At 39.0% G+C, this 25,451-nt stretch overlaps 4 protein-coding genes across 7 annotated transcripts; 2 read left to right on the top strand and 2 right to left on the bottom strand.

Annotated features, from left to right (window-relative positions):
• The first annotated feature begins 1,768 nt into the window (after positions 1-1,768).
• Positions 1,769-7,726, top strand: LOC120744481 (G-protein coupled receptor family C group 5 member C-like). 2 transcript variants are annotated; one of them, XM_040048929.1, is made up of 4 exons: positions 1,770-2,284; positions 5,048-6,024; positions 7,424-7,527; positions 7,608-7,726. In XM_040048929.1, exons 2-4 carry the CDS (start codon positions 5,055-5,057, stop codon positions 7,674-7,676), a joined length of 1,143 nt encoding a protein of 380 aa, XP_039904863.1. In that variant the 5' UTR covers positions 1,770-2,284; positions 5,048-5,054; the 3' UTR covers positions 7,677-7,726. The 2 variants fall into 2 exon arrangements, with proteins under 2 accessions (XP_039904860.1, XP_039904863.1); XM_040048926.1 differs by having other exon boundaries at positions 1,769-2,284; positions 7,424-7,654.
• On the bottom strand, positions 7,230-14,443 carry ccdc137 (coiled-coil domain containing 137). Its single transcript, XM_040048955.1, is given in 7 exon segments — positions 7,230-10,938; positions 11,036-11,115; positions 12,319-12,401; positions 13,618-13,682; positions 13,684-13,826; positions 13,922-14,067; positions 14,270-14,443. Coding segments are annotated over 7 exon segments (789 nt in total). The 5' UTR covers positions 14,341-14,443; the 3' UTR covers positions 7,230-10,737.
• Positions 14,444-15,189: 746 nt separating this feature from the next.
• On the top strand, positions 15,190-18,006 carry LOC120744506 (retinal cone rhodopsin-sensitive cGMP 3',5'-cyclic phosphodiesterase subunit gamma-like). 3 transcript variants are annotated; one of them, XM_040048973.1, is made up of 5 exons: positions 15,190-15,791; positions 15,973-16,226; positions 17,153-17,323; positions 17,411-17,451; positions 17,597-18,006. In XM_040048973.1, exons 3-5 carry the CDS (start codon positions 17,169-17,171, stop codon positions 17,671-17,673), a joined length of 273 nt encoding a protein of 90 aa, XP_039904907.1. In that variant the 5' UTR covers positions 15,190-15,791; positions 15,973-16,226; positions 17,153-17,168; the 3' UTR covers positions 17,674-18,006. The 3 variants fall into 3 exon arrangements, with proteins under 3 accessions (XP_039904907.1, XP_039904899.1, XP_039904916.1); XM_040048965.1 differs by having other exon boundaries at positions 15,190-16,226; XM_040048982.1 differs by lacking the exons at positions 15,190-15,791; positions 15,973-16,226 and having other exon boundaries at positions 17,132-17,323.
• A 17-nt stretch (positions 18,007-18,023) lies between these two features.
• Positions 18,024-20,552, bottom strand: LOC120744493 (tetraspanin-10). Its single transcript, XM_040048941.1, has 3 exons — positions 20,215-20,552; positions 19,518-20,107; positions 18,024-19,380 (listed from the first exon to the last, which is right to left on the bottom strand). Exons 1-3 carry the CDS (start codon positions 20,302-20,304, stop codon positions 19,080-19,082), a joined length of 981 nt encoding a protein of 326 aa, XP_039904875.1. The 5' UTR covers positions 20,305-20,552; the 3' UTR covers positions 18,024-19,079.
• Positions 20,553-25,451: the final 4,899 nt, after the last annotated feature.

The following is a 25,451-nucleotide window of genomic DNA, read 5'->3' as shown; positions in this document are numbered from 1 at the left end:
ATTAGTGAGGGTGATGTGATGGAGTACCGGGCTGTGGTGGACTCCTTTTTGTCATGTGGTTTGAGCAGAATCATCTGCAGTTCAACGGGACAATACCAAAAAAAATTGATTGTGGACTTTAGGAGGACCAGGAAACCTGTGACCCCCTGTTTCAATCCAGGGGGTCGATGTGGACAGTGTGGAGGGCTATAAATACCTCAGAGTACACATAGATAATAAACTAGACAGGGTTAAAGTGCCAGTGCACTCTACAGGAATGGAGTCACCTCTATTTTCTGAAGCGGCTGAGGTATTTTAACATTTGTCATGATTTTCTCTGAGGTGGCAGGTTGACTCAATAAATCTGATCTGCAAGGCCAGTAATTTTGTGGGGATAGAGCTGGACTCCCTTAAGGTGATTTCGGAAAGGCGGATGCTGTCCAAGATAAGGACAATGCTTGACAATACCTCCCATCCACTCCATGACATGCTTGCAAAGGAGCAGGTTCAGTGAGAGGCTGAGATTACCCAAATGCAAGACTGAAGAACACAGGAAATCACTCATCCCTGTACAACTCCTCCATCTAATGCACAGTACACAGTACAATAGTTGCAAAGTTTTATAGTTTTCAGTTTAGGGTAAAATGTCAATCATATATATTTAATCTTGATAATATTCTGGATATTTCTAATTGAGCTATTTGTATATATTAGAGCTATTTCTTATATTTAACTTTGAAATGTATTTTATTATTTAATTTAGTTCAGTCTGTTCTGTACTTACTGTAACTATATAATTTCCTTTGGGATTAATAAAGTATTCTGATTCTAATTTCTTATGTCACAGCTCATCCAGTTGTGTTTCTTTTATCTGAAAAACTTCACACCTCTACTGTCAACCAATAATTGTGAATATTTATTGCAGACTTCAGTTTTCTCCTGCTTTGATTATTGTAGCCGATTACGTCCTCCTTAGTTTGTCTTCAATAGGTCCACCTTGGTACTTGCCAGTGAAGCCAGTGAGGAGACGCTTACTCTTATATTACACTGAATTAAAAAACAAAAACTTTATTACTTTTTAAAAAAATTTTGTAGTTTATTAAAATTAGAGGAGAAAGAGACTGCTTTTTAAAAAAAAGAGTGCAAACAGAAACACAACATTGAAAACATGTTTAACCCCCTGACCCAAAATCATGTTTATGTTTTATAAATTGTCAGATCTGCAACCACTTAATAGTTGAAAACACAGACTATGGCATAAAACACCACTGAATAACTTTCAGGAATGGGGGGAAAAGTTACTGATGGAAGATAAAATAAAGCAGAGCTTTTTGAAAAACTGACAGTCTAAAAGCTTAAAATCAATTCCTTCACTAATGTGCTTATTTATCTTATGGTTTTTAACTGACATGTCCTACTGTACAACGGATCAATAGAAAGATCTATTTTGTTGTGTAATCCAATTTGTTTGAAAAACACAGGACTCAGCCCAGCCTTGATGCCACCAGGTGGCTCTGCTTACCATACAGTCCCTCCTGTAACTGTAACTGCTCTAAAGTAGCCTAGATATTTGGGCAATAATAATGCTATATTTCAGAAATTTGATATGCAGTATTGGATTTAATCATCTGAACCAAAATACGAATGTGAGTCATTATATTCCACAATAGGAGCGCAAAATAGGCAACTGTAAACGCTGCCGTATGCGCAGGAGCTGAGTATTTCAAGGCTAATCTCAAAATTGACCTAATTACAAAACCTGTTAAAGTCATCGATGATCGGCGTGCTTGCATGGGTCATACCACTTTGCATAGCCTGTATACATGAGTGCTCCCTTTGTTTGGATGTAAGCTGCCTGAAATAAATAAGTAGGCCGGGTGCTAATCTCAAAGAATATGCAAAGCTGTAGATACCAGAGGCTGGGGAAGGAGCAGAGTGGTTTGAGGTGAGTCGTTAGAGAACTTTTACAGAATATTAATAACAACTAAAAGAAGCAACTACTTCGTTGGGACTACCTGTGAGGTCACTATAAGATGCCTGAATAAAAGAGGAGTGGCCGATGGAGGTCCGTTTCTGATCCCGCCCGAAAAAAAAAACAAAACAAAAGTCAACACCTGACGCACAGAAATTATTGGTCGAATCATCAAGAAGTGTTGTAAAAATGGAGAAGAACTACTACCACCAATAAAAAATCAACTCGTTCGTGCAAGGCAAGTTTCTTTTCGGAGGTCAGTAATCTTTATCGGACTGAATCTACCTGTTACCTGTTGGAGAGGCTAGCGGAACAGCTCTCATTGCAATCCTGGTAAGAGACTCGTGTTATTACGCAAAGATTCCTGATTGAACCTGTTTGTCTTTTATTTTTATTTTTATTTTTATAACATCATAACTGTCTCCCCCTCTAAGTCTCTCCGATTCTGTTATATAAATAATCATAAACAACTTGTTGTCCTTTAAACAGCATGTCCTGTTTTTGTGGTTAGTTAACTAAGCTAACTCACTGGGTATAATATAATTATTAAATAAGCAGCAGGACGATGTTCTCATCCCACACAGGCACCTTTATCTGAAATCTTCACAGTCAGAAAGTTCGCATAAAAAGCATATTCATTTTTGAATGTCGTGTCCTTTAATTATTATATTACAGTTACAGTCAGAAGAAGAGAATAAACAATAATTAAGTTGCCGTTCAATAATAACTGGTTTAAAATGTACACCTACAACTATACATTCTGCTCAGGGCCGTGCAGAGACGTTTAAAGGGGCGGGTGCTCAAAGTTAAAAAGGTGCACATTGAACCAGGCTGAATAACAACACACATTCATCAAGAATCTAATATGGCATCGCATCATACTATATCACTGTTGTGAGGTGGCGACAAGGCAAAGCAAACTTAGCCTATGTTTTACGTGATGGGTACAATGTTGCTGTTGAGGGGTTGCTGCTGCTGCTGATAGTGCTGGAGGGCAGGGCTGTGTTGATCTGAGACTGTAGACATTAAAAAGTCCATAGCAGAGATGGTAGCTGATTAAACAAGTGTCATGAGATAATAACAAAATGCAAAGATTGGTGACAGCGCTTGGAACCATAAGGCAACAAAAAACTGTGAGAAATAATTTAGGCTCTGCCTGTGATTCACTCTTTGCTTCTCTTCTTCCTTCCATCCCATCATCTCATATATCACTCTCCACTTGCTGTCTATCTGAGAACAAGGCACAACTTGCTATTGCAATAAACTATAATCTAATCATCCACACCTAACAACTCTTGCACTTAATCTATAATAAAATGATGACAGAAAAATGTTATAGCCCTGCCTTTAGTAGCCTACCACAGCTCCTACTGTTTCCTCCTCATGTCTTTACCAGGCATGTCTGGACAATGTTATATCCTGAGTAATAATTTAAAAAAAATCCATATACATAAAACAAACACATGCACGCACACACAGTGACATTTTAGACCTTCTTCAGAATACTGTATATACTATGGGCATCACGGTGCTGATCCAGAATCCTTACATTATTATTTGTTACTAGAGCTACAATAATAAAGCAATGAGGAGGGGGAAGTAATAAATATGAAATAATGTATTTATGATGATTCCATTTGTTTCACTATCCACTCTGTGCAGGGGGAAAGCTTATTACATTTTTAAACTGTAGAGATACAATGATTTTACTGCTGTAAAATCCAAATTTTGTCTTATTTAAAATATAAATCTAATATAATCTGCTTCTTAATGTATGTTTTTTAAAATACAGCGTCTGTTTTTTAAAATATTATAATAATGCATAATTATGTGGACATGCATATTAGACCGTTTTTTAGCAAAAAATAATCCCCCCAGAAAGGCAGGAAAAGCTCTGTAACTTACTTTAAAACTAAATATGTTCACTAAAACGGTGACAGAGCTACAGACCCATGACAGCCTTGCCCAGTGAGCCAGCAGCTGTGACCAGCACTACTTGTGCAGTTAATAAAAGGACAGGTGTGTTCGTCGCGCTGTTGCAAATAAAGCACGCTCATTTGTTTCAGTTCGTCAAATTGCCACAAGACAACTTACCAACGTGTACGTAATAAGCCAATACTCCTGGGTGCTATAGACTACAGTGTACGCTGTACACCTACTTACTGGTTTTGTCGCATCAGTCTGTATCTCTGAGTTAATCTGTGTTTCTCCTACAGCTCCGGACTGCAAAAAATGCGCGTGCTCTTTGTGAGCTCGTTCCCGGCTCGTAACCAGCGCGTTCTGCCGTCAGGAGCGATTATTGCTTAGATGTGATCATTTGACTGATGCAAGCCAGATCCTTTTATTAAGCAAAACTGTGATTAATAGTATATATTATTGTTGAGGGGCACAGACAGGACTCCGCACGCCCACACACGCCCACAAAAAAATTTTAATAAATAAAAAAAAAAAATTAAAAGTTGCCTCAACAAAAGGGCACTTTGGGGACCCATCAGGAAAGGGGCGGGTGCTCAAGACCCTCCAGCCCCCCCCTCTGCACGTGCCTGATTCTGCTATTAAAATACATATGATTCCTGAATGACATCTGTGTGCGTACTGGAACAGGGATACTGTGTGGAAATACTCATTAGGTGTCATGGTAAAATGCTGAAATGCTGAAATTATGCTTTTCCTAATTAGCTGGTCTTAGGAGGCTATAGAGTGAGCGGTGACTAAAGCTCTGTGTAGAATGACTCAGTTTTGTAATTACAGCCAGGGAATGCAGTACATAATTCCAGGATTCTTTAGAGACCTGAATGAATATTTGAATTTACAGTAATTAGTATGGCACATTAAAACTCCATAAAATAGAAATGAGGTCATTTTCATATTGAAACTCCAGTGGAATGGCACAGCTGTATATGCATGGCACCATTTAACTTGCTCACACAGTAATATTACTGTGTGAGCAATATTAAACTATTACAGTAATATTACTTGCAATTTAAACCAATAGTTTGTTTTGTAATAATCAGGGATGTTATTAATGAAATCTGTAACTAAAATATTAACATGTATGTTGAAGTAATCAAATTATTTTTGTTTCTTTTTTTGCAGTGAAGCGATGGACCCAACTAGTGCTCCAAAAGGATGTGGTGGTGATGTGAGCTCCATGTATTATAATCTGTGTGACCTGACAGCAGTATGGGGCATCGTAGTGGAAGCTGTTGCTGCTGTTGGTGTGCTGACTGCCTTTATCTTGTTCATCATTCTCATGGCTAGCTTACCGTTTGTGACAGACAAGAAGAGAAAGGGTATGGTGGGCCTGCAGGCCAGCATTTTAGTTTTCACACTGGGTCTGTTTGGACTTAGTTTTGCCTTTATTGTGGAGCAGTATTCTACTACCTGTGCTGCACGGAGGTACCTGTTTGGAGTACTGTTCTCAGGCTGTCTGGCCTGCCTGGTGATGCATGGGCTGTGGCTTGCCCTGCTGCAAAGGGGAGGCCAGGGGCCCAGGAGCTGGATGTTATGGCTGGGAGCCCTGGCTCTCTGGCTTGTCGAGGTGATCATCAACACCGAGTGGCTTGTCATTACTGTGGCCAGGAGCCCACTCAGAGGTCTCGGTGTTCCTGACCTGGCCTGCAGCTTTGTCAGCCGGGACTTTGTGATGGCCCTTATATATGTAATGGTTCTGATAGCAGCTGTGGTGCTAATGTCTGTGCCCTCACTAACACACAAGCAAAAGCACTGGCGCCGAGATGGAGCCTTTATCCTGGTCACAGGAGTCCTCACTTTGGCACTTTGGATAGCTTGGATTGTCATGTACATCTATGGGAACCGAGCAGTTGATAATTCCAGCTGGGACGATCCGACTATGGCTATAGCCGTGGTGTCAAATGCCTGGGTGTTCCTCTTGTTCTATGCAATTCCAGAAATCTGTTTATTGACCCAGGAGGACCCAAACAAGGAACAACCCGATGGGGAAGAAGTCTATCCTGCTAGAAGCCTGGCTTACGACAACATTCTGAAGGAGCCACAGCCCACCCCGCAGCATGTCTACGTAGAAAATAAAGCCTTTTCTATGGATGAACCAGGTACAGCATAACACATTATGGTCAGCCATTAACTTCACAGTTCAGCAGTTTAATACTGTTTAGGTGGGTACAGAATCATTAGAATTAATACATTTTATTAAGTAGTAATTAAGTAATCAATAGGAATTAATTTCTAAATTTTATTGAGACACGTTTGGATTATTCCAAACTGATAACAAGCACTGCGTGGTATATTACATAATGTATCAGTGTAGCAAATGAAGACCCACACTGGCTACAGTACACCTTCTCCAGTTTACTGTTTTGTAATTTTGAAAATTGCTGTTTTTGTATACCACTTTCCTATTTATCCACAACCCACATTATCAGCACAAAGCATGTTGCCATTGCGAAGAATCACTGCATTGCAATATGAAGTCTGTTGCTCGCAAACCTTACATTCTCAACACACTAAATATTGAGATCAATGATCAGGTTTAACTGTTGGACCCCAACTGGTATCAGCCGATACCAATACAGGATACATTATACTGTTATCATTTAAAGTATGTGGCACATAGTACAGATTGCTTCAATGTTAGGAAATATCTAGGGTGTGTGTGGTGCCTAATTTTCCCAAGTAATGCTGAATATATTGATTCTTCTCACTGTACAATTTCAAACAGCAGATGTATTAAATTGTGCCATTTCAGTTGTTAATAATGGTTTAATAATGGTTTTTAGGTTTAAGTCTTGAGCCACCTCATATGATTGTACAAACATACATGCCAAGACAGTATGTTAGCCAAGTAGCACAGTTCTAACGAGTTTGAAGGAGAATGTTTTGGATCACCATCTTTATTCTTTAACAAAGGCTGGATTCTCTTAGGCAAACGTTCTTGTCATTTCTTTAAGTAGACTTCAGAAATACTTCTCCATACTTCTTGAACTCTGACTGGATTTACTTTTGCCGCAGTCTTGGACAGTGTTCTGTCAACAGTGCTGTGTGGCTGTACCTTATTTGTACCTTGTTTGAATGTTTTTCTGGCCCAAACCCAAACTGTTTCAGTAATGTTGAGGCTCACACCACAATATTACTGAAATATATAATGTCCCATTCTGTATTTTTCTATCCACGTCAATGCCAGTTTGAATATAGCAAATTTCGTTACATACATGCACATACACATATATGCTTATACCATGCTGAGATATGCAAAACCTCTGGCTAAAGGCACTTTGGGTATCAATTTGTTTATTTAAAAAAAAAAAAAAAAAAACTTCAGAAAGAATGGACAACTGATGCTCAACATCACTTAGACAATTTTAAGAAAGTGTAGCTCCTTGGAAGCGCAATAATTTTAAAAAATTGGGAGTGGCTCTAGGTTTTTGCAACAGATTGCACACAGACAACAAAATGAATCCAGTAATGACTGTAAAATGACATTTTTTATGACAGAATCCACAAATCCAACATCTCCATATGGGGTTTACAATGGTCAGGCACGAAGTTGTTTATACCAGCCCACTGAAATAGCCTTGATTGCCAAAGGTCTGACAAGGGTGAGTGTTATTTTTAATCACGACACATCCCGTCTTCATGACATCACATGTGAAAATAATCCATATGTGTATTTTCACAGAAGGACCATGACTCAATGATACTTCGAACCACACCTGGCCCTTTGAATATGGGGAGCTGCAGCTCCTAGTCGTGCTCAGTGGATTCCTAAACATCTTCAGGACTATCATAAGTTAGCAGCCCAAGCCGAGCACATTGCACTGAGCTTTTCCATCTCAGAGCTCCAAGAATCAGATATTTTATATCTCTGTTTTCTCTTAAGCAATAACAGAGTGAAAGTCCAGTAATATTCAGTATATGACTGCTTAGTTTCCATTAATGCTTATGCAATGCTTGCTCTATGTACATCAAAACCACACATTATAATAATGATGCAAACCACACTGGGCTTACAGAGGAAAGATTATATAGTGAAATACAACAAATACAAGATATGTGTGTATATATATCATCTGTCTATATAAATATATACACATATATATATAAACAAATTCTAACACGTTCACACATATATGTGTGTGTATGCGTTAGAATTTGTTCATGATCACCACAGTATAACATACTTAGTTGTAAATTTGTGTAACTATAATGATGTAATCATATGCAAAAATGTGGCTTTTAGCCATGAATGAAATAAATGTGAAGGTGTAAATTCTAAGGTGTCAGCCCTACAAATTTCAGTTAAATTCTCTGGCGTTTTGGATTGCAGAAAGAATCAACTAATAACGGAAGGTACTGGATGGTAAAAGAGGAAGTGTCATCATGTCAGCAGGATTGCTAAGTTTACTGCTTCAAATATTTACATATGTTTGCTTGATAAGCCTGGCCTGGCACCTAGCACGACATCCAGGGTTGCTCTGTGATGCCCGAGTTTGTAGTTCCGCAAGGGAGACCGCTGTGATAGTCAAGCTGATGTTGTTGTAATGCTGCTGAATCCAATCATCAATCGCTGTGGTAACAGATTAATATTTCGTACGTATTGCTGCGAAAATTTTCATCTACAACTGCTCTGACTCACAAGAGGTAGTCTGTCTTCTCTACATGACAAGCACAACTATTTTAATATAATTTATCTCGCTCACACACACTCACACATCTTTAAAAGCTTCAGTCAGCAGTGGCTGCCTAGCAGCAGGCTTAAATGTCTCTCTCCCAATTACTCTTTCCCATCCTGTACTGTCAGCAGCCATGGGTACTTGATCGGAAGATAAATTGCTCACTAACAGGAAATCAGACAGCACTGAACAACAGAACACATAAGCAAATGATGTTTTCCTCTGTAATAACCTTCAGTATCACCTTCTTGATCTGGCTGAAAAAAACAAGCGTTGCATGATATCCAAAATGAAACACTGCATGTGGACATAAACAGAGCAGAATATTTCCAATGAAACTGCTCAAGTCTGGTTAGATTTCGTGCTTCCCAGCGGACCTTTGGATGGTTGGTAAAACATTTAATACAGAGAACTCACAATGTGTCACATTGCACTTGAAATATTTGACTATATAAATACGCTAACATGATCGAAGCTTTGTATATTACGTAACTCCGGGGTCAATAAATTCAACTCAAAGAAGAAGAAGAAGGTAAAACAAACCCAGTATCTTAACATCCTAAGTGAAAAACAGCTGTAAAGCTCTGATAATGTGAACAGCTGTCCTGCACACAGGTGGAATATAACCAATGGCAAATGTGCTCAGCTCAAGGGAGTCGGTGCACCCAATCACCAGCAGCTGTCCCCACTTAATACATTTCCGTGTCACTGTGACAACCATCAGAGGACAAACATGGACTGAGGGTTTCACCAGTCAAGCTGATTAAATAGCAGTGATTGGACCCACGAACCAGATAAGAAGAATTCAGTATTGACACCATCTGGTCATATTATTCAGTTGATCACTATTGCATTATATTATCAATGTGGGTTTTTTTCCTTAGATAGCATGCTTTGAAAGTTTTTGAACAAAGATTTGAATATGCGCAGTCCATCTCATATGCAAATATTTAAACAATGGCTTCGTTCATGAGTGTAAAGCCTTCGAAGGATTACAAATATAAATAGCTGTGCCAGGCTCTAATAAATGTTGCACATTTAAAAAGGTTGATGGCTCATTTATCCCAAGACCGAGGCTATCACAGACGTACAAACAAAAAACAGCAGCTGCAAAGGACTTTAAAACCCAAGAACAGCTAAAAAGGTCTCATGAGGATATTTGTTTTTTCAGCTGGTGTTTCTGAACATCAGTGTGGATGACAATTCCAGATTTATCCAAATGCTCTGGAAAAAAAACAGGGAATATGACAACAAACAGCAAACATCTGCTGAGGAGCATGGAAAAAATCAAAAACATCTAATAATAAATGACCTCATGGTTTCTCTCAACATGTTATTTACATTTTTTATATAAAATGCAGTCATTACCACTCAACCATTTAACAACAATATAAAATACTTCAATATATAATATGGCACCAACAATAAGCAAGTTATGTCGGCTGTGTACAAGAGGAGTGCCATCTAGTGGGACCACTAAAAACAATCAGAGGATCATCTTTACTTTGAAATAACCTGATGGATGGATTTTACTGTCCATCACATGACGGACGACCTCAGAATTTGGTTATCTGAACATGCAAATGTGACAAAACTGAAAATACAAATGATGAAATACGCAAGCGTTCCAAGGGTGATAAATGAGCATAGGCAAAATATCTCCAGGTATTTTCCATCGGACTTGGGAAATGACTCTGCAGTGTTACAAAGCACTTTGAAAGCCGTTCACTCTTTTAAATTAACAACGTTGTGAAAGCGGCAGTGTTGTTTAGTGTACCTAAAGATAAAATGGAATTATACAGTGCCCTTCAAGTTTTCCCAACCAACCGCTTTACACAAGGAGCCACATCCACCCTTGCACACACAGACATTTGAATACTACACATTTTCCCCCTCTTTTAGACAGCGTGGGTGGGGGAGTGGTATGTTGCCAGTTTCATGAAAAGCAAACAGCCTGCTGTACCTGTTGAGCTACAGGAGCCTCCAACAGGAGCATAAAGATGCATAAAGTTCCTCCAGATATTAATCTCAAATGTGGCTAGCTCTCCATCTTGTTTAGACAGTTTCTACAGATCACTGCTCAGCCCTGCTGCTGCCAGGAACACCGACTGCAGATGAGCTGAGTGAAAAGCGACATCAATGAAGGCTTTTGAGTTTTCTCATGCTTGCAGTCCTAGCTTCATATTGCTGCTGTTTCTGTTTCTTCAGCTGACGGTATGCCTCTACTGCTCGTTCCCGCTCCTCCTCCATGATTCTCTGTTTGGCCATGGAGGGCTTTGTAGTGGAGACTGCAGTATGGCCAAGAAGAGAGTTTAGGAGCAGCTCCTTTGATGCTTTCTGCACAATGAAATGGGGAAAAAAAAGGAAATAGGATTTTATGAACCATCTGCATGGTTCGATGAGAGATCATGTGATCAATGCACGGTGTGATTACCTGAGATTTGACTTCAGCTTTCCTTGGTTTGGCACTCAAAGAGGGAGGGGCCATTGTAACCTCACCAAAAGGAACATCATCTACGAAACAAAAGCCATCATTTAACTACAGGGATTTTTTTTAATGACTACTCACCGTTGCCATGTTAAGCTGCCTTAATTAAATACTTCTTGCCATTTTCCATGTTTGTATAGCCCAACAACTTTTAACCATAACACCTGATTTATACACTGGTCACTTTATTAGCTACACTGTCCTAATAACGGCTTAAACTCGTTTTGCTTTCAGCGTTGCCTTAATTTATGGCACAGAGAATTTGGTGCGTACTAACATCACAGCATCGCGCAATTGGTGAAGATTTGTGGACTGCACATCCATAACATTTCCCGTTCCATTATGAGTCTATTATGAGTTATGAGGACTGTGGAGGCCATGTGAATACAGTGAACTCATTGTCATATTCAAGAAACCAGTTTGAGAGCTTTGTGAGCGATCATAGGATGCTTAGAATGTGATTATACATAGATAGATAGGCTATCTATCTATCTACACACACTAATATTTGTTTTTGGACCAGTCTCTGTAAACCCCAGAGATGCAAATGCTCTTCCCACTTTCTGTGTAGGAAACAGTGTAGATTTATGAGGGCACAAACAGAAAAGATGAGCATAAACAGTAACTTTGTGGTTGATTTTTATGTCAACTGAAGGCATTAAACACTGCATCCATTGTGGCTTACACCAGGAACACATCATCTAATATACTTGAATTGGGTCCTTGCTTTAATTTCACGGGGAACTACAACTGAGGTGATTTGGTTCTGCGTCATTTGGTTTTACTCTGCCTCAGACTGACAAATTTTTAATGTTTGTTTTGTTCTAACAGCTGAATCTGGGATTATTTCAGATAGAGGTTTGAAATTTCCTCAGAGGGAAGTGATCAGGACAGTACTGCAAAAAAAAAAAATGCTTTACTGAAAGAATATCTCACAGCATGTCCTCCATCTGCACCCTTGTTTACCTAGTAGATGGTGTACTACGAAAAAAGAAATGCTACTGAAGCAAGTGCTGTGTCGAAAACCTTTAGTGTTTTAAATATGTCAAAAAGACCCAGACTTTCAAAGAAATGTTGAAAATAATATCTGGTAAATGCTACCTCTTGCTATTAGTACCAAACCGAGTGACAGTCAAAGACAGATCCCATCTCCTAAAGAACAATGCACCAAATTGTGGAACACTGTTTGCATCTATAAGCACATTTCCTTGTAAAACCTTCATTCTTACCTATAAACATCTGTTCTTCCATCTTGTCCTCTTGTTTGTTCACCTTTTTCTGCTGTAGCTTCTGTAGCTTCATTTTACCATACCTGCCAATAGAAAATCAGTAGGCATTAAAAATGTAACACTTGACAGTCGGGCTGCAGTTATTGATTATTTTAGTAATCAAGTAATCTATTGATTGTTCAATCGATTAATTGGATAAGAAATACTTTTGTGTTATTAATGAGCAATAATAAATATTCAAAAGAGAAAAAACACAAGTCTTTCAAAATGAACTGTTCATTGGTTTCCATTTTAGAACTTGCAGTGTTTTAAAGTTTAGCTGCACATGACACCTGTCAGAAAAACAACAAACATAAACCCACTGACTGTATTTACATGTCAGATCAAATTTAATTTTTTGGAAAAAACAACAACATTTTCTTAAATGCAAAAATATGTAAAGACTCTAAAGCACTCTCTGGCAAAGCTTTATTTCTGGGATGAGGTAGTTCATGTTTATGAGTTTTTGTGCACGTGTGTCTGCCTGTTTAAGTATGAAGAAGTCAAGCGAAGAGCGAGTTTGTGTCTGTAAGGCTTTAAAGGAGAATGTAGTTGCTGCAATGAAGAGCAGCAGGTAAATCAGCATTCTGAAGTTTGCCCTCTGCATTCACGCAAAGTTTCTGTGCTGCTGAAAACAGATGTTATAACGGTGTTATAGACTCACAAGATGAGTCTAACAGATCCCCTTAGGTGGGCAACTCCAGGCCTCGAGGGCCAGTGTCCTGCAGGTTTTAGATGTGTCCTTGATCCAACACAGCTGATTCAAAGTGATATCTAAAACCTGCAGGAGACCGGCCCTCAAGGCCTGGAGTTGCCCAAGCTTGCCTTAGACTCACCCCTGTTTGGTGCAGTTATTTCTTCTATGTAAAATAGGACAGCTGCCCATTTCATATAACCTTTTATATAGCATTCTGTAAGCTGTATAATTTAAACACGGTATCAGGCAAAGTTAACAGTTCATCTGCATGTTTTAATAAAACTTCTGGAGGATTACTGCAGATTTTTTGCTGTACAACACAATGGATGGAGCAGCTACAAAGTTCGCTTTTCGTCATGTCATGAGTTTGTGGATCAAGAACTTTGATAAAGATTTACACATTATTTCAATACTTTACTGTTATTCAATCCATGTCACGCATATAAAAATATCAGTGCCAAAACATTAAAAAAGAAACCCAGCGACAAATCAGAATAAGTGAAGACAAGCTATGCCATGAAACCTACTAGATAAGGATGGGGTTTAGTGTAAAGTGTACTCACTCCTTCTTTTTATCAGATTTGCAGTGTGCAGGCCTCTCTTGTTCGCTTGCATCCATTTCAGGGCTTCCTGTCTACTTGGTTTTTGGAGAGGAACATGACATGTTTTGTCTCACGCTCCATCCGCTGCACGTAAGCTTTCACGCTTTCCCGTTTGCCCCTCTTGAAATGTGGAACAGGTATGTCTCCATCTAGAAAATACTCTGATTTATCTTCAGGTGAGATGGGTAAAAACACAACACAGTCTTTATTAGTTATACACGACAGTCATGACACTAAAATGAATATTTAGAAACTTTTTTTATACCCTTTTTCGGCTTTTTGACTTTTAGGGACCCAGTTTTCATTCTGTCCTTAGCCTTCATTATTTCTCGTAGTTTGAAGGGGATGTGTTGAATGTGGTCCACCTCTTTGGCTTTCTTGGGTTTACCATCTCTCTGGAGCTTGGCATTACTGAAATTTGGACACAATACAGACAGGAAAAAACAAAAAGCAAACATGTTTAGTTGCAGACACAAGTCGCCATTTAGAACTTTAACAAGTCCGGTTTAATCTGATCGCTCACAACTTTGGTTGGAGCCCGTATCAGCTAGCTTCTGTTGCTAACTAGCTTAACTAGCACATTTTCCATTACGTATTAGCTTCCTTATGGTACCTTTGACGTTGTCCAGGTTTTCCCGCTTGTTTCCCCGAATCGGGCACTTTATTTTTCTTATTCTTCCCCATGCTAAAATAATTAACATGAATGCATAACAAAGCAAAACAACACACGTGGAGCACTATGCTCAGACTTCAACCGAAACTCTACCGGTGGCACGTAGTAGAGGACAGACATCTCACTCCATTTCTTTTTCAGGTACCAAAACATGATTTACAAGTTTGGCGTATTGAAACAGATTGAGAGCTTCGTGATGAAACTCTTGCTTTGTAAAAAAAAAAAAAAAAAACTGATTTAATCAAATTAAATATGTATTGTCAATTTTTTAAATCGCTGTAATTAATGAGACGTACAGTAATTTTATTGCAGAGTGACACACATGAGACATAAGACGATCTTTGGTCAAACCTGATTGGCTCAAGAGACGCTTCCCGTCAGAGCCAGTCGTTGGTCACTCCATTCAACGACTCTGCTTCCTGCCACCGCTAGAGGGCATCATTACACCTGCTTTAGCCAGTAACTGTAGAAAACATAGGCCAAACTAATTTAAAGTCGTTCAGACAATTCGCTTTGTCTTTAAATAGGCGGGAATGGTGAATATCCCTCTCTCTCACTGTAAAGAAGTTTAAATGGAAATTTAATCCCTGCAATATCTCAGTATAAGAAAAATAAGTGACATTTCTACAATTAGTCTTAGTTTTCTCTACATCATGAAGATGTACTTTTGATAAAAGAAAAATCTGCCAGCATGACGTTTTGGGGCTTAAATTAATATAAATAGACAGGTAAATGTGTAAAATTACAAAAAAAATAAATTAAAAAAATTGTTCTGGTAGCTCATTACACAGATTGTCCTGTAATTAAACTGCCTCTGGTAAGAGTAGATGTTACAATTAGGTGATGAATGTGGGCCCTTGGGGAAATTAACTGCCCACCCCTGATCTAGACCAAGCTCTTTATCATTTATGATTGGAATCTACAAAGTTGTGCATATCATTTGGACAGCAGTCACATAACATGTAACAGTCACGCGGATCAATAAGTGGCTCTGTCCAGTAAACAATGTGAAGAGTAAACTCTACATTTCTTCATCAGAAATAAATACCATTTGATTGATCAGCTAGACAAAATACAAAAATACAAAGGAAAAAAGTCATGTGTTTCTTATAATGAACATAATAAACAAGCTTCAATGAAACAACCTTCAATTAAAATACCACAGCTGGCTCCTTAGTGTACTAAGTGTAGCTAGACAGGTTTCCTCTATTGAATATATCCACTAATCTCAGACATTTGAATCTTTTTTGTACAGGTGACATGAGGAGTTAGTGTCCATACATGTGCCTGAACAGCATGCATCAGCAGTACAGATTGCAGAGCGACGCTGTAGTAAATCTTCACATGAATGGAGCAGGTGTGTTTACCTGTGTGATGGAAGGAGGCTGGGCTGGATTAGCAGCTATAATTCAGCTCAATCTGCGAGACTGCTGATGAAAGGAGAATGTCACGGTTCATGCCAGTAAGTTCTCGGCTTCAGGTATTACATAATATTTGGCCATAACAGAAAAACAGTGATAATAATTAGCTACATCCTGAGAAAACTCCATAACTCAGTGCTTATATTTGACCATATCTGAAGAGGTTATGGATAAAATACTCAAATAATTCCCGTTCAGAATCATCAGCATGTGTGTCTTCAGGACAGTCTCAGGAACAGGAAACTGCTGCCCCCTCCTGCTGAATGCCAGTCGGCCAATCCCTCATCAATGATCTGCTTGGGTACAAGTGATGATAGAATCATCAGTTTGTTGGCAGGTGGCGTCATAATCGTCTCTAAATCTGTGGTGTATAAAAGGACTGCACTATTTCAACTTAATGCAACAGCATTTAACAGCCACTCAGACCTCTTGGACACTACCATCATAATCAACTACCAAGAGAAGCACCACAGGCAGTGAGTTGAAACAACAGGTTAAATCTTTTTTGAACGCTCTTTCTCCTTTTGGACTTATTTTAACACATGCAGTTTATTATTGCTATATAAAAGTTTCCATCTTTATTTGGACTTTACCTAGTAGTATGTTTCTGTATCCATCCAGGCATGTAGTATTAGATTATTAATTAAAACGTAGGTATTTAATAAATAATATGCAATGTAAAATTAATCGGAATAGAAATTCTTTCCTATAGCCTAATATATTTTTTAATACAGTTAATGAGGTGTTAATTCAGTCATATGGAAGACTAGATTATATCAGGGACATTATAAGAAGCATTGAGGTGCTTTTTAATTGTTTCTAATTTTCTGTCACACCTTTGTTTTGCATAATGGAAGGACAACAAATGAGAGTCGCCGAACAATATATGACCGCCTTTAACTATGGCCTGAATTTCTAAGAATGATTAAAAAAGCTGAACTTGTGAAATTGTTGATTAGAGTGATCATTGTGTGTATTTGTGTAACCTTTCAGGGCAAAAGCAGAGCTTATTGTTTATGTAGTCATGTTTTGTACATTATTTGCACATTATATTTATTGGACTCTTTCGGCTTTGCATCTGTTTTTTGTTTTTTTAAAAATATGTGGTTACATCTATGCACATTTACATACAAATTGCATTGCTATTTTTCCATTTTTTTAAACTGTGAAAATAAATAAATAAACATTTCAAGCTATTGTCAGTGTAAACCTATAGAGGCCACTTCAGCACATCCTCACAGTAATCTGATTATGAAGGCGCTTTCAAGCTTGAAGGTATCGCAACATTTGATTAGTAACATGAGCACATGGCTTGTCTTTATATGAGGATAATTACGTCACAAGATTTTTATAACTGTTTCATTCATTGTTGGGCATTTTAATGACACAGTGACTTTTACAGTTGAAACAACAGAAGCATGAATTTGGAGGTGGCCAAACCCGAAGGAAAGACTGGCAACAAAGCTCCCCTCAGAGCCACGGCCCCCGGCTCCCCACGCAAGTCTGCACCCAAGTTCAAACAGAGGAACACGCGACAGTTCAAGAGCAAGCCTCCCAAAAGAGGAGTGATTGGGTATGTCTCTTTCTGATAACCTCGCACGAGTCATCTAAGTTTGTCAGATGTCCTCCAGTAAAGCTTGTTATTTTCTTTCTTTACCAGCTTTGGAGAGGAGATCCCAGGAATGGAAGGTCTTGGAACTGGTAAGTAAAAAAATAAAAGTCAGATGGCTACATAACCAAAACATGCATGTGACATGACCTTTTCTTCCTTTAAAAAACAAAAACAAAAACAAAAAAAACCAACAACTCATGATTTGTTTTCTTCTCTTTGTTTTTTTCATTTTAGACATCACTGTAATCTGCCCATGGGAGGCATACAGCCATCTAGAGCTACATGAGCTTGCCCAGTATGGCATCATCTGATTATCTCCGCTGTGAAGTTGTTTTAAATAAATGTGGCAAATTTTGAATTTCAGTATTTAGTTTCAATAATCTGGATCATTAATACTGGCTGAAAAGGTGTCTTTATACGTCTGCATGCTGTGAATGCTGTTCTTTGTCTTATATATTTTATATTGTAAACCTAATTTCATAACGATCTCAAGCTGCCATGTTCACAAAACGTGTATCTCGAATGTGTTCTCGTGTCATTGCTTGAGTCTGTGGTTTTAGCTAGAACTCTGTTAGCTTGGTTTCTGCACAATCGTCAGCACTGTCTTTATCATATTTAATCAAACTCTCGAATAAATGTCGACATTTTTAACACAATTTCAGTCATTTGATTTTGTCCTTTTATTTAACGGTTATTTACTGACCCACACTGCGCATGAGAGATTACATCATTCCCATCATAAATACCATCTGTAATCATCATTATTTATTCAATATTTGTTAACACTCAGAACACAAAATTTGCTTTTAGCAAACTAGTCAGTTCATTCAAAACAGCGCAGGAAACCTTGCATGTGTGGGACGTGCACATGTGTTTCACATATTTGCAGCAGGTTGTCCACCGTCAGTCGCTGAAAGGTGCTTTTACAATCTTACTCTAATCATTCTTCTGAGCTGTTCCATTTATTCTGATCTCAGCTCAGAATAAATGAATTCCATTTTTGTTCATTGATTATTTTGTTACATTGTAGGTGCTTGTGATGAAGATGCAGATCTGATCTGCAGAACCTCTACTCCCCAGGTGACCCATTTACAACCACTCCTATGCTGTTGAACTGTTTCACCATTTTGAGATCCTCCAAGAATCCTTCAAATATCAGGAGGTGTGTGTCTTTGAAGGATTTGGGCACATGTGGTGAAAACGTTTTGGTGATAGTGTCACTACTGTCCCATAAACACACACACAGATACAGTTTCAAGACTTTCCTTGGTCTGGCCCACATTGGTGAAGTTAAAATCTTTCAAATCACACCTGTTCCATATTCAGACTGATTCGATATTTCAGTTAATGAGCAGTTCAACAAGTGTACCTAATGAAGTGGCCAGTGAGTACATGTTCTTGAAAAGTGGAGTTTTTTTTTTTTAAACACAAAAGAGGTGATAGCTATCGCCAAGCTGCAGTTAACTTTTAGCTGAAATTCTTTTTTTCTTAAACTCTCAGGCATTTTTAAAATGTAAAACATTTTCAGTGGATAATTTGTGTTGGAATTTGCTTTCCTCGTTTAAATTATGTCTCATTTCCATTTGCAAAAGTTCAGTCTGTGTGTTTAAGGTCAGGTTGTTTTAAATGATTGACAAATGAAGCCAGAATTTAAGCACAGCCAGAACTCATTAAACCCCAACCAGCATATTGCTGTATTCGTCACTCTGTGTTATAGCTATACTTTATGACGATTAATGCGTTCCAGCAGTCGTATGGTAATAAATAATATCAGAATCTGGACCCCAAACACGACAGTCACAATTACTCCTATCAGGCCCTCGTGCTGCTTGATCCATCGAGAGATTTCCCCCAGACAACCTCCCAGGAAGATCACACTCTGAGCAGTAAACTCATCCAGTAATTGGGCTCCGACACCACACTGAGAGTTCCACACGGTGCCATTCTCCAGAGGATCCACGCAGCATGTTGCAGGGACACCGCAGGCCAGCACTCCTGGAGCTGAGCAGTTGTAATATCTGAAGAAAGGGAAAAATAACCCAATAAAAAAACTTCACAGCTCATTAAGTTCTTCAACACATTCCTACATCGTGACCAACTGGCTTTGATTTACTTTCAAAAAAGTAAAAAAAAAAAAGATTTCCAAGTTGCTCACATGTTAATCTCCCAGTCTCTGTAGTTGTCCGCCCCACAGCACTGCAGATTTGACTGAATCTCGTCTGTGATGAACCTCAGATCCAGATCATCTTGGTACCGTGCGATGGCAACTAACATCCCGGATCGCAAGTTACCTTCAATCTGATCTTGTAGAGTATGGGCCACAATGGCGATGATGACTTGAGCCGTGATGAGCATCAGCACCGTGGCTGAGAACAGCTTCAGCAAGCAGCGATTCTCTCTTAGGGCACCCACGCAGCCTGACAGGCACAGCACAGTGAGCAGAAAGCCCACGCTCAGAACTACCAGCATTGGGTCAGTGCCAATACTGCTGATCTTCTCCTGAGCAAAGGATTCCTTGCTAATGAGACCCCAAACCCCCAGAGCAAGAAGCAACAGGCCCAGAACTGTGAACAACAGATTGCATATGATAAGAAAGTATTTTAGGAAATAGTCCATGAAAGAATAACCGTAACAGGGATCTATCCTGGCATCTGTGGGACTGTTGTGTTGCTGTCCGCTGTTTGTCCCTGCTTGAAAATCAGTAGTGACCAAGGCAAGCTCCTCAGCATTGTTTGTAGATCCTGCCTTTAGACACACAAGAATGCCACAAAAAATTAAAGCCACCCCAGAAATGTAACTACAGGTGAACAGAGGAACACAGTATTCTCAAACTAACCCAGTAACACACCTACCTTTGGTAAGAGTGGACTGGTCTCATTCGGAGTAGCATCTCGTCTCAGCCATGGCCAAGGGAATCTTTTTCTAGGCAAAAATCTCCTCATCTTGTCAACCACTGGGAAACATCAGCTGGTCAGAATGACACAGGATAAAATGTAACACAGGGCAATCGTTTGCTATAATACAGAAAAGCATGTGAGCTGAGCTGGAGTAACCATTGCTGTGCTTAGCCTCGGGGGTGGGATTTCTTCATCATGTGAGAGTCACAGTGAGGGGATTAAAAGGGTATCGCAGCGTGTCGGAGACACACACTTACACAAAAGTGGGCATCCGAATAGAACTCGGTACTTTTTATTCAACTCTACTCATGTGCAATAAAGCAGGACCTGCAAAGGATAATATATTGCCCTACAACGACATCGACGGAACATGGATAAGGTTTATACATGTAAAGTGTCTTTGGGCTCACAGACTTCAGAGAAAACCATCAAGAAGTCAGAATGTCCCACTGAATAGTCGAGGATCAGAATTTTAATGCATTTAAATTCAGCTTTTTCACTATTTGTGCTGTTTGCTTATTGCAAAGCTGATATTTTAGAAATCAGAATAAAGAAAAAGGTTCACATCATTTGTTCATTTGCATTTTCATGAACAGATATTTGCAGTTGTTATGCATTAAATCAATAAAAGCATCGGTTTAAAAATCACTGTTTCCTTGTTCTAAAACAAAAAAAAATTGTTCACCGTTTCACTGAGGGGCACACACAGGAAAACGATCCATTTATAAGCACATCATTTTTTAAATGTTTTTCGTTATAAATAAAACATAAAGACATTCTGAAATGCATGCTGTGAGGCATTTGTACACTAGAGAGCATCACTTCATAATTTTACCTGAGTACAGAGAGAAACAGTGTCACTGGTTTGAAATGTTGGTTCAAGAATTACAGATAAATCTTCACACTCAGTTAGTGATGCGTCAACTCTCAACTCCTCCCTCTCTTCCTGCCTTGTATGCACCTGCAGGTCTCAGCATTTTATTTATAACTACACATGCAAATTAAGATGTACCAGCTCTCTGTCAAATAAAATGGAAGCTGCTTACTGGAAATGTTTTATTACTAAAATTTGGTTATTCAGAAACAGTCAACTGAATACTCTTTCATTGGTACAAACTTACCTTTATGTATTGATTAAAAAGACTAAAGAAAGTCCATTGCTGTGCTTTTTCTTATCACTTTTTCTTCCTGACCTTTGTGCTGCTGTAACAAGTCAATCTCCCCAGTGTAGTAATAATAAAGCCCATGTCTATTTATATCTGTCTGACTTAACTTATATAACCTGACCCACTGCCATATGCAGGTTTGCTTTGGAAGTTTTTTGACTTTTGAAATTTTTGTCATTATTATATGTATTTTTTCAGGACTTTTATGGTTTCTTTTTACTGTTGCATCTTATTGCTTTTCTCTATGTGGGAAATTCAAACACAAAGCTGTTTATTATTTCCTTTTCTTTTAAAAGTCACCATCAACTGTCTTTTAGACGTCACATTAATCCATATGGGGGTTTTGTGAGTAAGGACATGCAGCATCAAAGTCTGCCAAGTCTAATAAGCAGAGCTCATTGCTAGGCCACACCTTGTGATTTCAGTAGCAACCAAAAGCACTGCTGATTTAAAAACAACAAATGCATTCTTTATTTTCTGACATTTGATCTGCTGCATGTCACCAAATGGTTTGGCAATTAAAAAAGAAAAGTAAGAAAAGTGCCCCAAAAGTTGCTCATTAACTTTAATATCCAAGAATAATCTGCATAAAGCTGAAGCTGAATTTCTGCACTTGTGACATCTCTTGTTAATGAACTTCAGAATGCTTGTCAGGGTCCTCGAGCAGTTATGAATTATATTGTGTTATGTATATGTATTTGTTATTCTATGCTTCTGTTCGGTGTTCCACTTATTGTATGTGTAGACAGGGTGTGTGTATGTGTGTGTATATGTGTGTGGATGTCAAGCACCTGCAGGCCTGATGGGTGTGGTCCTGCTAGAGGATTGGCCACACCTGAAGCCCCACACACACCTGCTGTTGATCAGGCTCGTGGGGGGGGGCTATTTAAGAGACTGATGGAGCGCCCACTGATGTGGGATCATTGCATGAGGCTCCATGTTAGTCATACAGTTTTGGTTTAGTCCTTGAGTGCATGCCTGCTATAGTATTGTGTCCTGATGGCTGCCTCTATTGTTTTTCCCAGAAGAGGTGTGGAGCACCAGACAGCAGCCAGCACGGGGAGTGCTGAGACACGGGAGCGGAGAGCACTAAGACACGGATTTTTCACGGAGGACGTGACACAGGAGTCAGGGGAGAGCACGGGGATTTATTGTTGTTTTTTCCATACACTGTAAATAAACGCACTGTTTACACACAGAGCTCCGTGCCTGGGTCCACCTTCCCACATCCCCCACGGTCTGCCACACCGTCCGTGACAATGATTTTTTTTATCTGAAATTTTCTCCTTTGTTTTCTTTTTTTTAACTTTTCATTTTCTTTAAACATCATGAGGGAGGACACGGAAAAGAAGTAAGACAAATAGAGGAAATAAATACACAAGCCTATTTATGTATGTGTCGCCCACTTAGAATGCCAATCATCCTCAGCTGTTTTAATCTACTTTGTGTTATAACCTTTTTGTTTCTGAAGGCCTTGGTATAATTTACAGATAATTTTTCCATTAATCAGTTTTCTTTAATCAAACTGTAGGCATTTTGTCTCGTTTTGTTTTCATAGTTTTTAATCATGTTTACCTATACTTCAAACAAAAGCACCAGAACAAACACACATTATTCACACATTAAACCTCACATCATCACCTTTTAATTCAATTCAGTTTTCATAAAGACTAGAACTTTAAATATAGCACAAGCAGAAAACAATCGAGAGAACTAAAACCATGACTGACACTAAATTAAGGAATATTAACAAAACTCAAAAAATACATGAGCACTGTGTTAAAGACCCAGTGCCAAGAAACCTCCAACAGAACCAGGGTCAGTGAGGGGTGGCCATCTGCTACGACCAGTTGGGGTGAGAGGAGGCAGACAGCAAAAAACATCAAATTCAATATGGCGTATAAACACAGAGAGTAAAAAAAGGGGAATGAAGAAAGACATCATGGGAAGCCCTCAGCAACTTAGGTCTATTGAAGCATAAGAGTTGCACTCTAAAAGATCTTTAAATATAGTAAACATACCTTGTGTGCCACAGACTGCTCCCAAACACGAGGGGACAAGTAATACCTCTAAAACACTTAAGTTGGCTTTATTAAACGTTAGATCTTTAGCTGGGAAAACATTTTTAATTAATGATTTAATCACTGAGCACAGCCTTGATTTTATGTTTTTAACTGAAACTTGGTTGGACCAAAGTAACAGTGGAGCTGTTCTCATCGAGACGACCCCTCCTAACTACAGTTTTATCAGTGAGGCCAGGGTGAGCAGGAGAGGAGGAGGGGTTGCTGTCTTATTTAATGAATCATTTCAATGTAAGCAGCTATCTCCTGGAAGTTTTCAGTCTTTTGAATATGTGGCTTTACAGCTGAAGACCCCATCCAAAGTTGTGTTTCTTAATGTTTACAGGCCTCCCAAATACTGCACAGACTTTTTTAATGACCTCAGTGAACTGCTGTCTGTGATCTGTGTTGATTTCGACTGTGTAATTATTGTTGGGGATTTTAACATCCATGTGGACAACCCTCAGGACAAAGGGACTAAAGACCTGAGTAACACTCTGGGCAACTTTGGGCTGACTCAGCATGTAACAGAGGCCACACATAATAGAGGACACACTCTTGACCTACTGATCTCCAGGGCCTGAGCATTTCAAACATTACTGTGTCTGATGTGGGCTTATCTGATCATTACTGTGTTTTCTTTGAAAGTAAATTCTCAGCCCACACAAATATATCAACAGCAGTGATCACAAAACGGTGTACAACTGAAGACAGTAGTGAGATCTTTCACCAGGTCTTCCCATTAACACCTGACCTGTCCAAAGGTTCAGTCAATGAGCTCGTCAATAGCTTTAATGCAAAAATGTTAAATGTAATGGATACTATTGCCCCCATTAAGGTGAAGGTTATCTCTGGAAGGAAGAAGTCTCCATGGAGAAACTCCACACTAGTGAAAAATGAAAAAAGAGAGTGTAGGAAAGCTGAGCGCAGATGGAGAAAAACAAACCTCCAGGTTCATTATGACATTTATAAAGAGAAACTTCACAATTATAATTTACAACTGAGGAGTGCAAGAAGGTCCTACTTCTCTGACATCATCACTAAAAACAGCCATAATGCTCGGGTCTTATTTTCTACAGTTGACAGGCTAACAAACCCTCCTGTGCCAGTGGCAGCTGAACTTCATTCAACCATGGCCTGCAATGACTTTGCCAAATTCTTCACAGACAAAATCCAAAAGATTAGACAGCAGTTGGTGCATCAACAGCAGATCCAGGATATGTACTGTGTCCACCGAAAAACTGTTTAAACACCATCAAACAGTTTCACCCCGATTAACAGCAAAGACCTGGAGGACATCTTAGGTCAACTGAACTCCTCCTCTTGCTGTTTAGATGTCCTGCCAACAAGTTTTTTCAAAAAGGTCTCAAAGACTTTAGAGTCAGACCTGTTACAGATCGTCAACTTTTCCTTAATGTCAGGTGTGTTTCCAGAACCACTAAAAACTGCTGTAATCAAACCTATACTGAAAAAGGACAATCTTGACAAGACACAAATGAAAAACTACAGGCCGATCTCAAATCTCCCATTTTTAAGTAAGATCATTGAAAAAGCAGATTCTCAACAGCTCAGTTACTTCTTAAAACAGAATAACTGCTACGATGCCTTCCAGTCAGGTTTTAGACAGAACCACAGCACTGAAACCGCTCTGACAAAAGTGTTTAATGACATATGTCTGAACACAGACAGTGGAAAAATGTCAGTCCTAGTTTTACTGGATCTCAGTGCAGCATTTGATACAGTTGACCACAACATATTACTCAAACGACTGGAGAACTGGGCAGGTCTTTCAGGAACTGTACTAAACTGGTTCAAAACATACTTAGAAAACAGGAAATACTTTGTATCAATAGGTAACTTCACATCCGAGCAGACAAGTATCACATGTGGAGTTCCCCAAGGTTCCATCTTGGGACCCCCTCTGTTTAACATTTACATGCTCCCACTGCACAGAGTATAAAGGACA

Source organism: Simochromis diagramma, unplaced genomic scaffold (assembly GCF_900408965.1).
Source record: "Simochromis diagramma unplaced genomic scaffold, fSimDia1.1 OVJJ01000321.1, whole genome shotgun sequence".
NCBI lineage: Eukaryota > Metazoa > Chordata > Actinopteri > Cichliformes > Cichlidae > Simochromis > Simochromis diagramma.
This window is presented reverse-complemented; position numbering and strand designations above follow the sequence as displayed.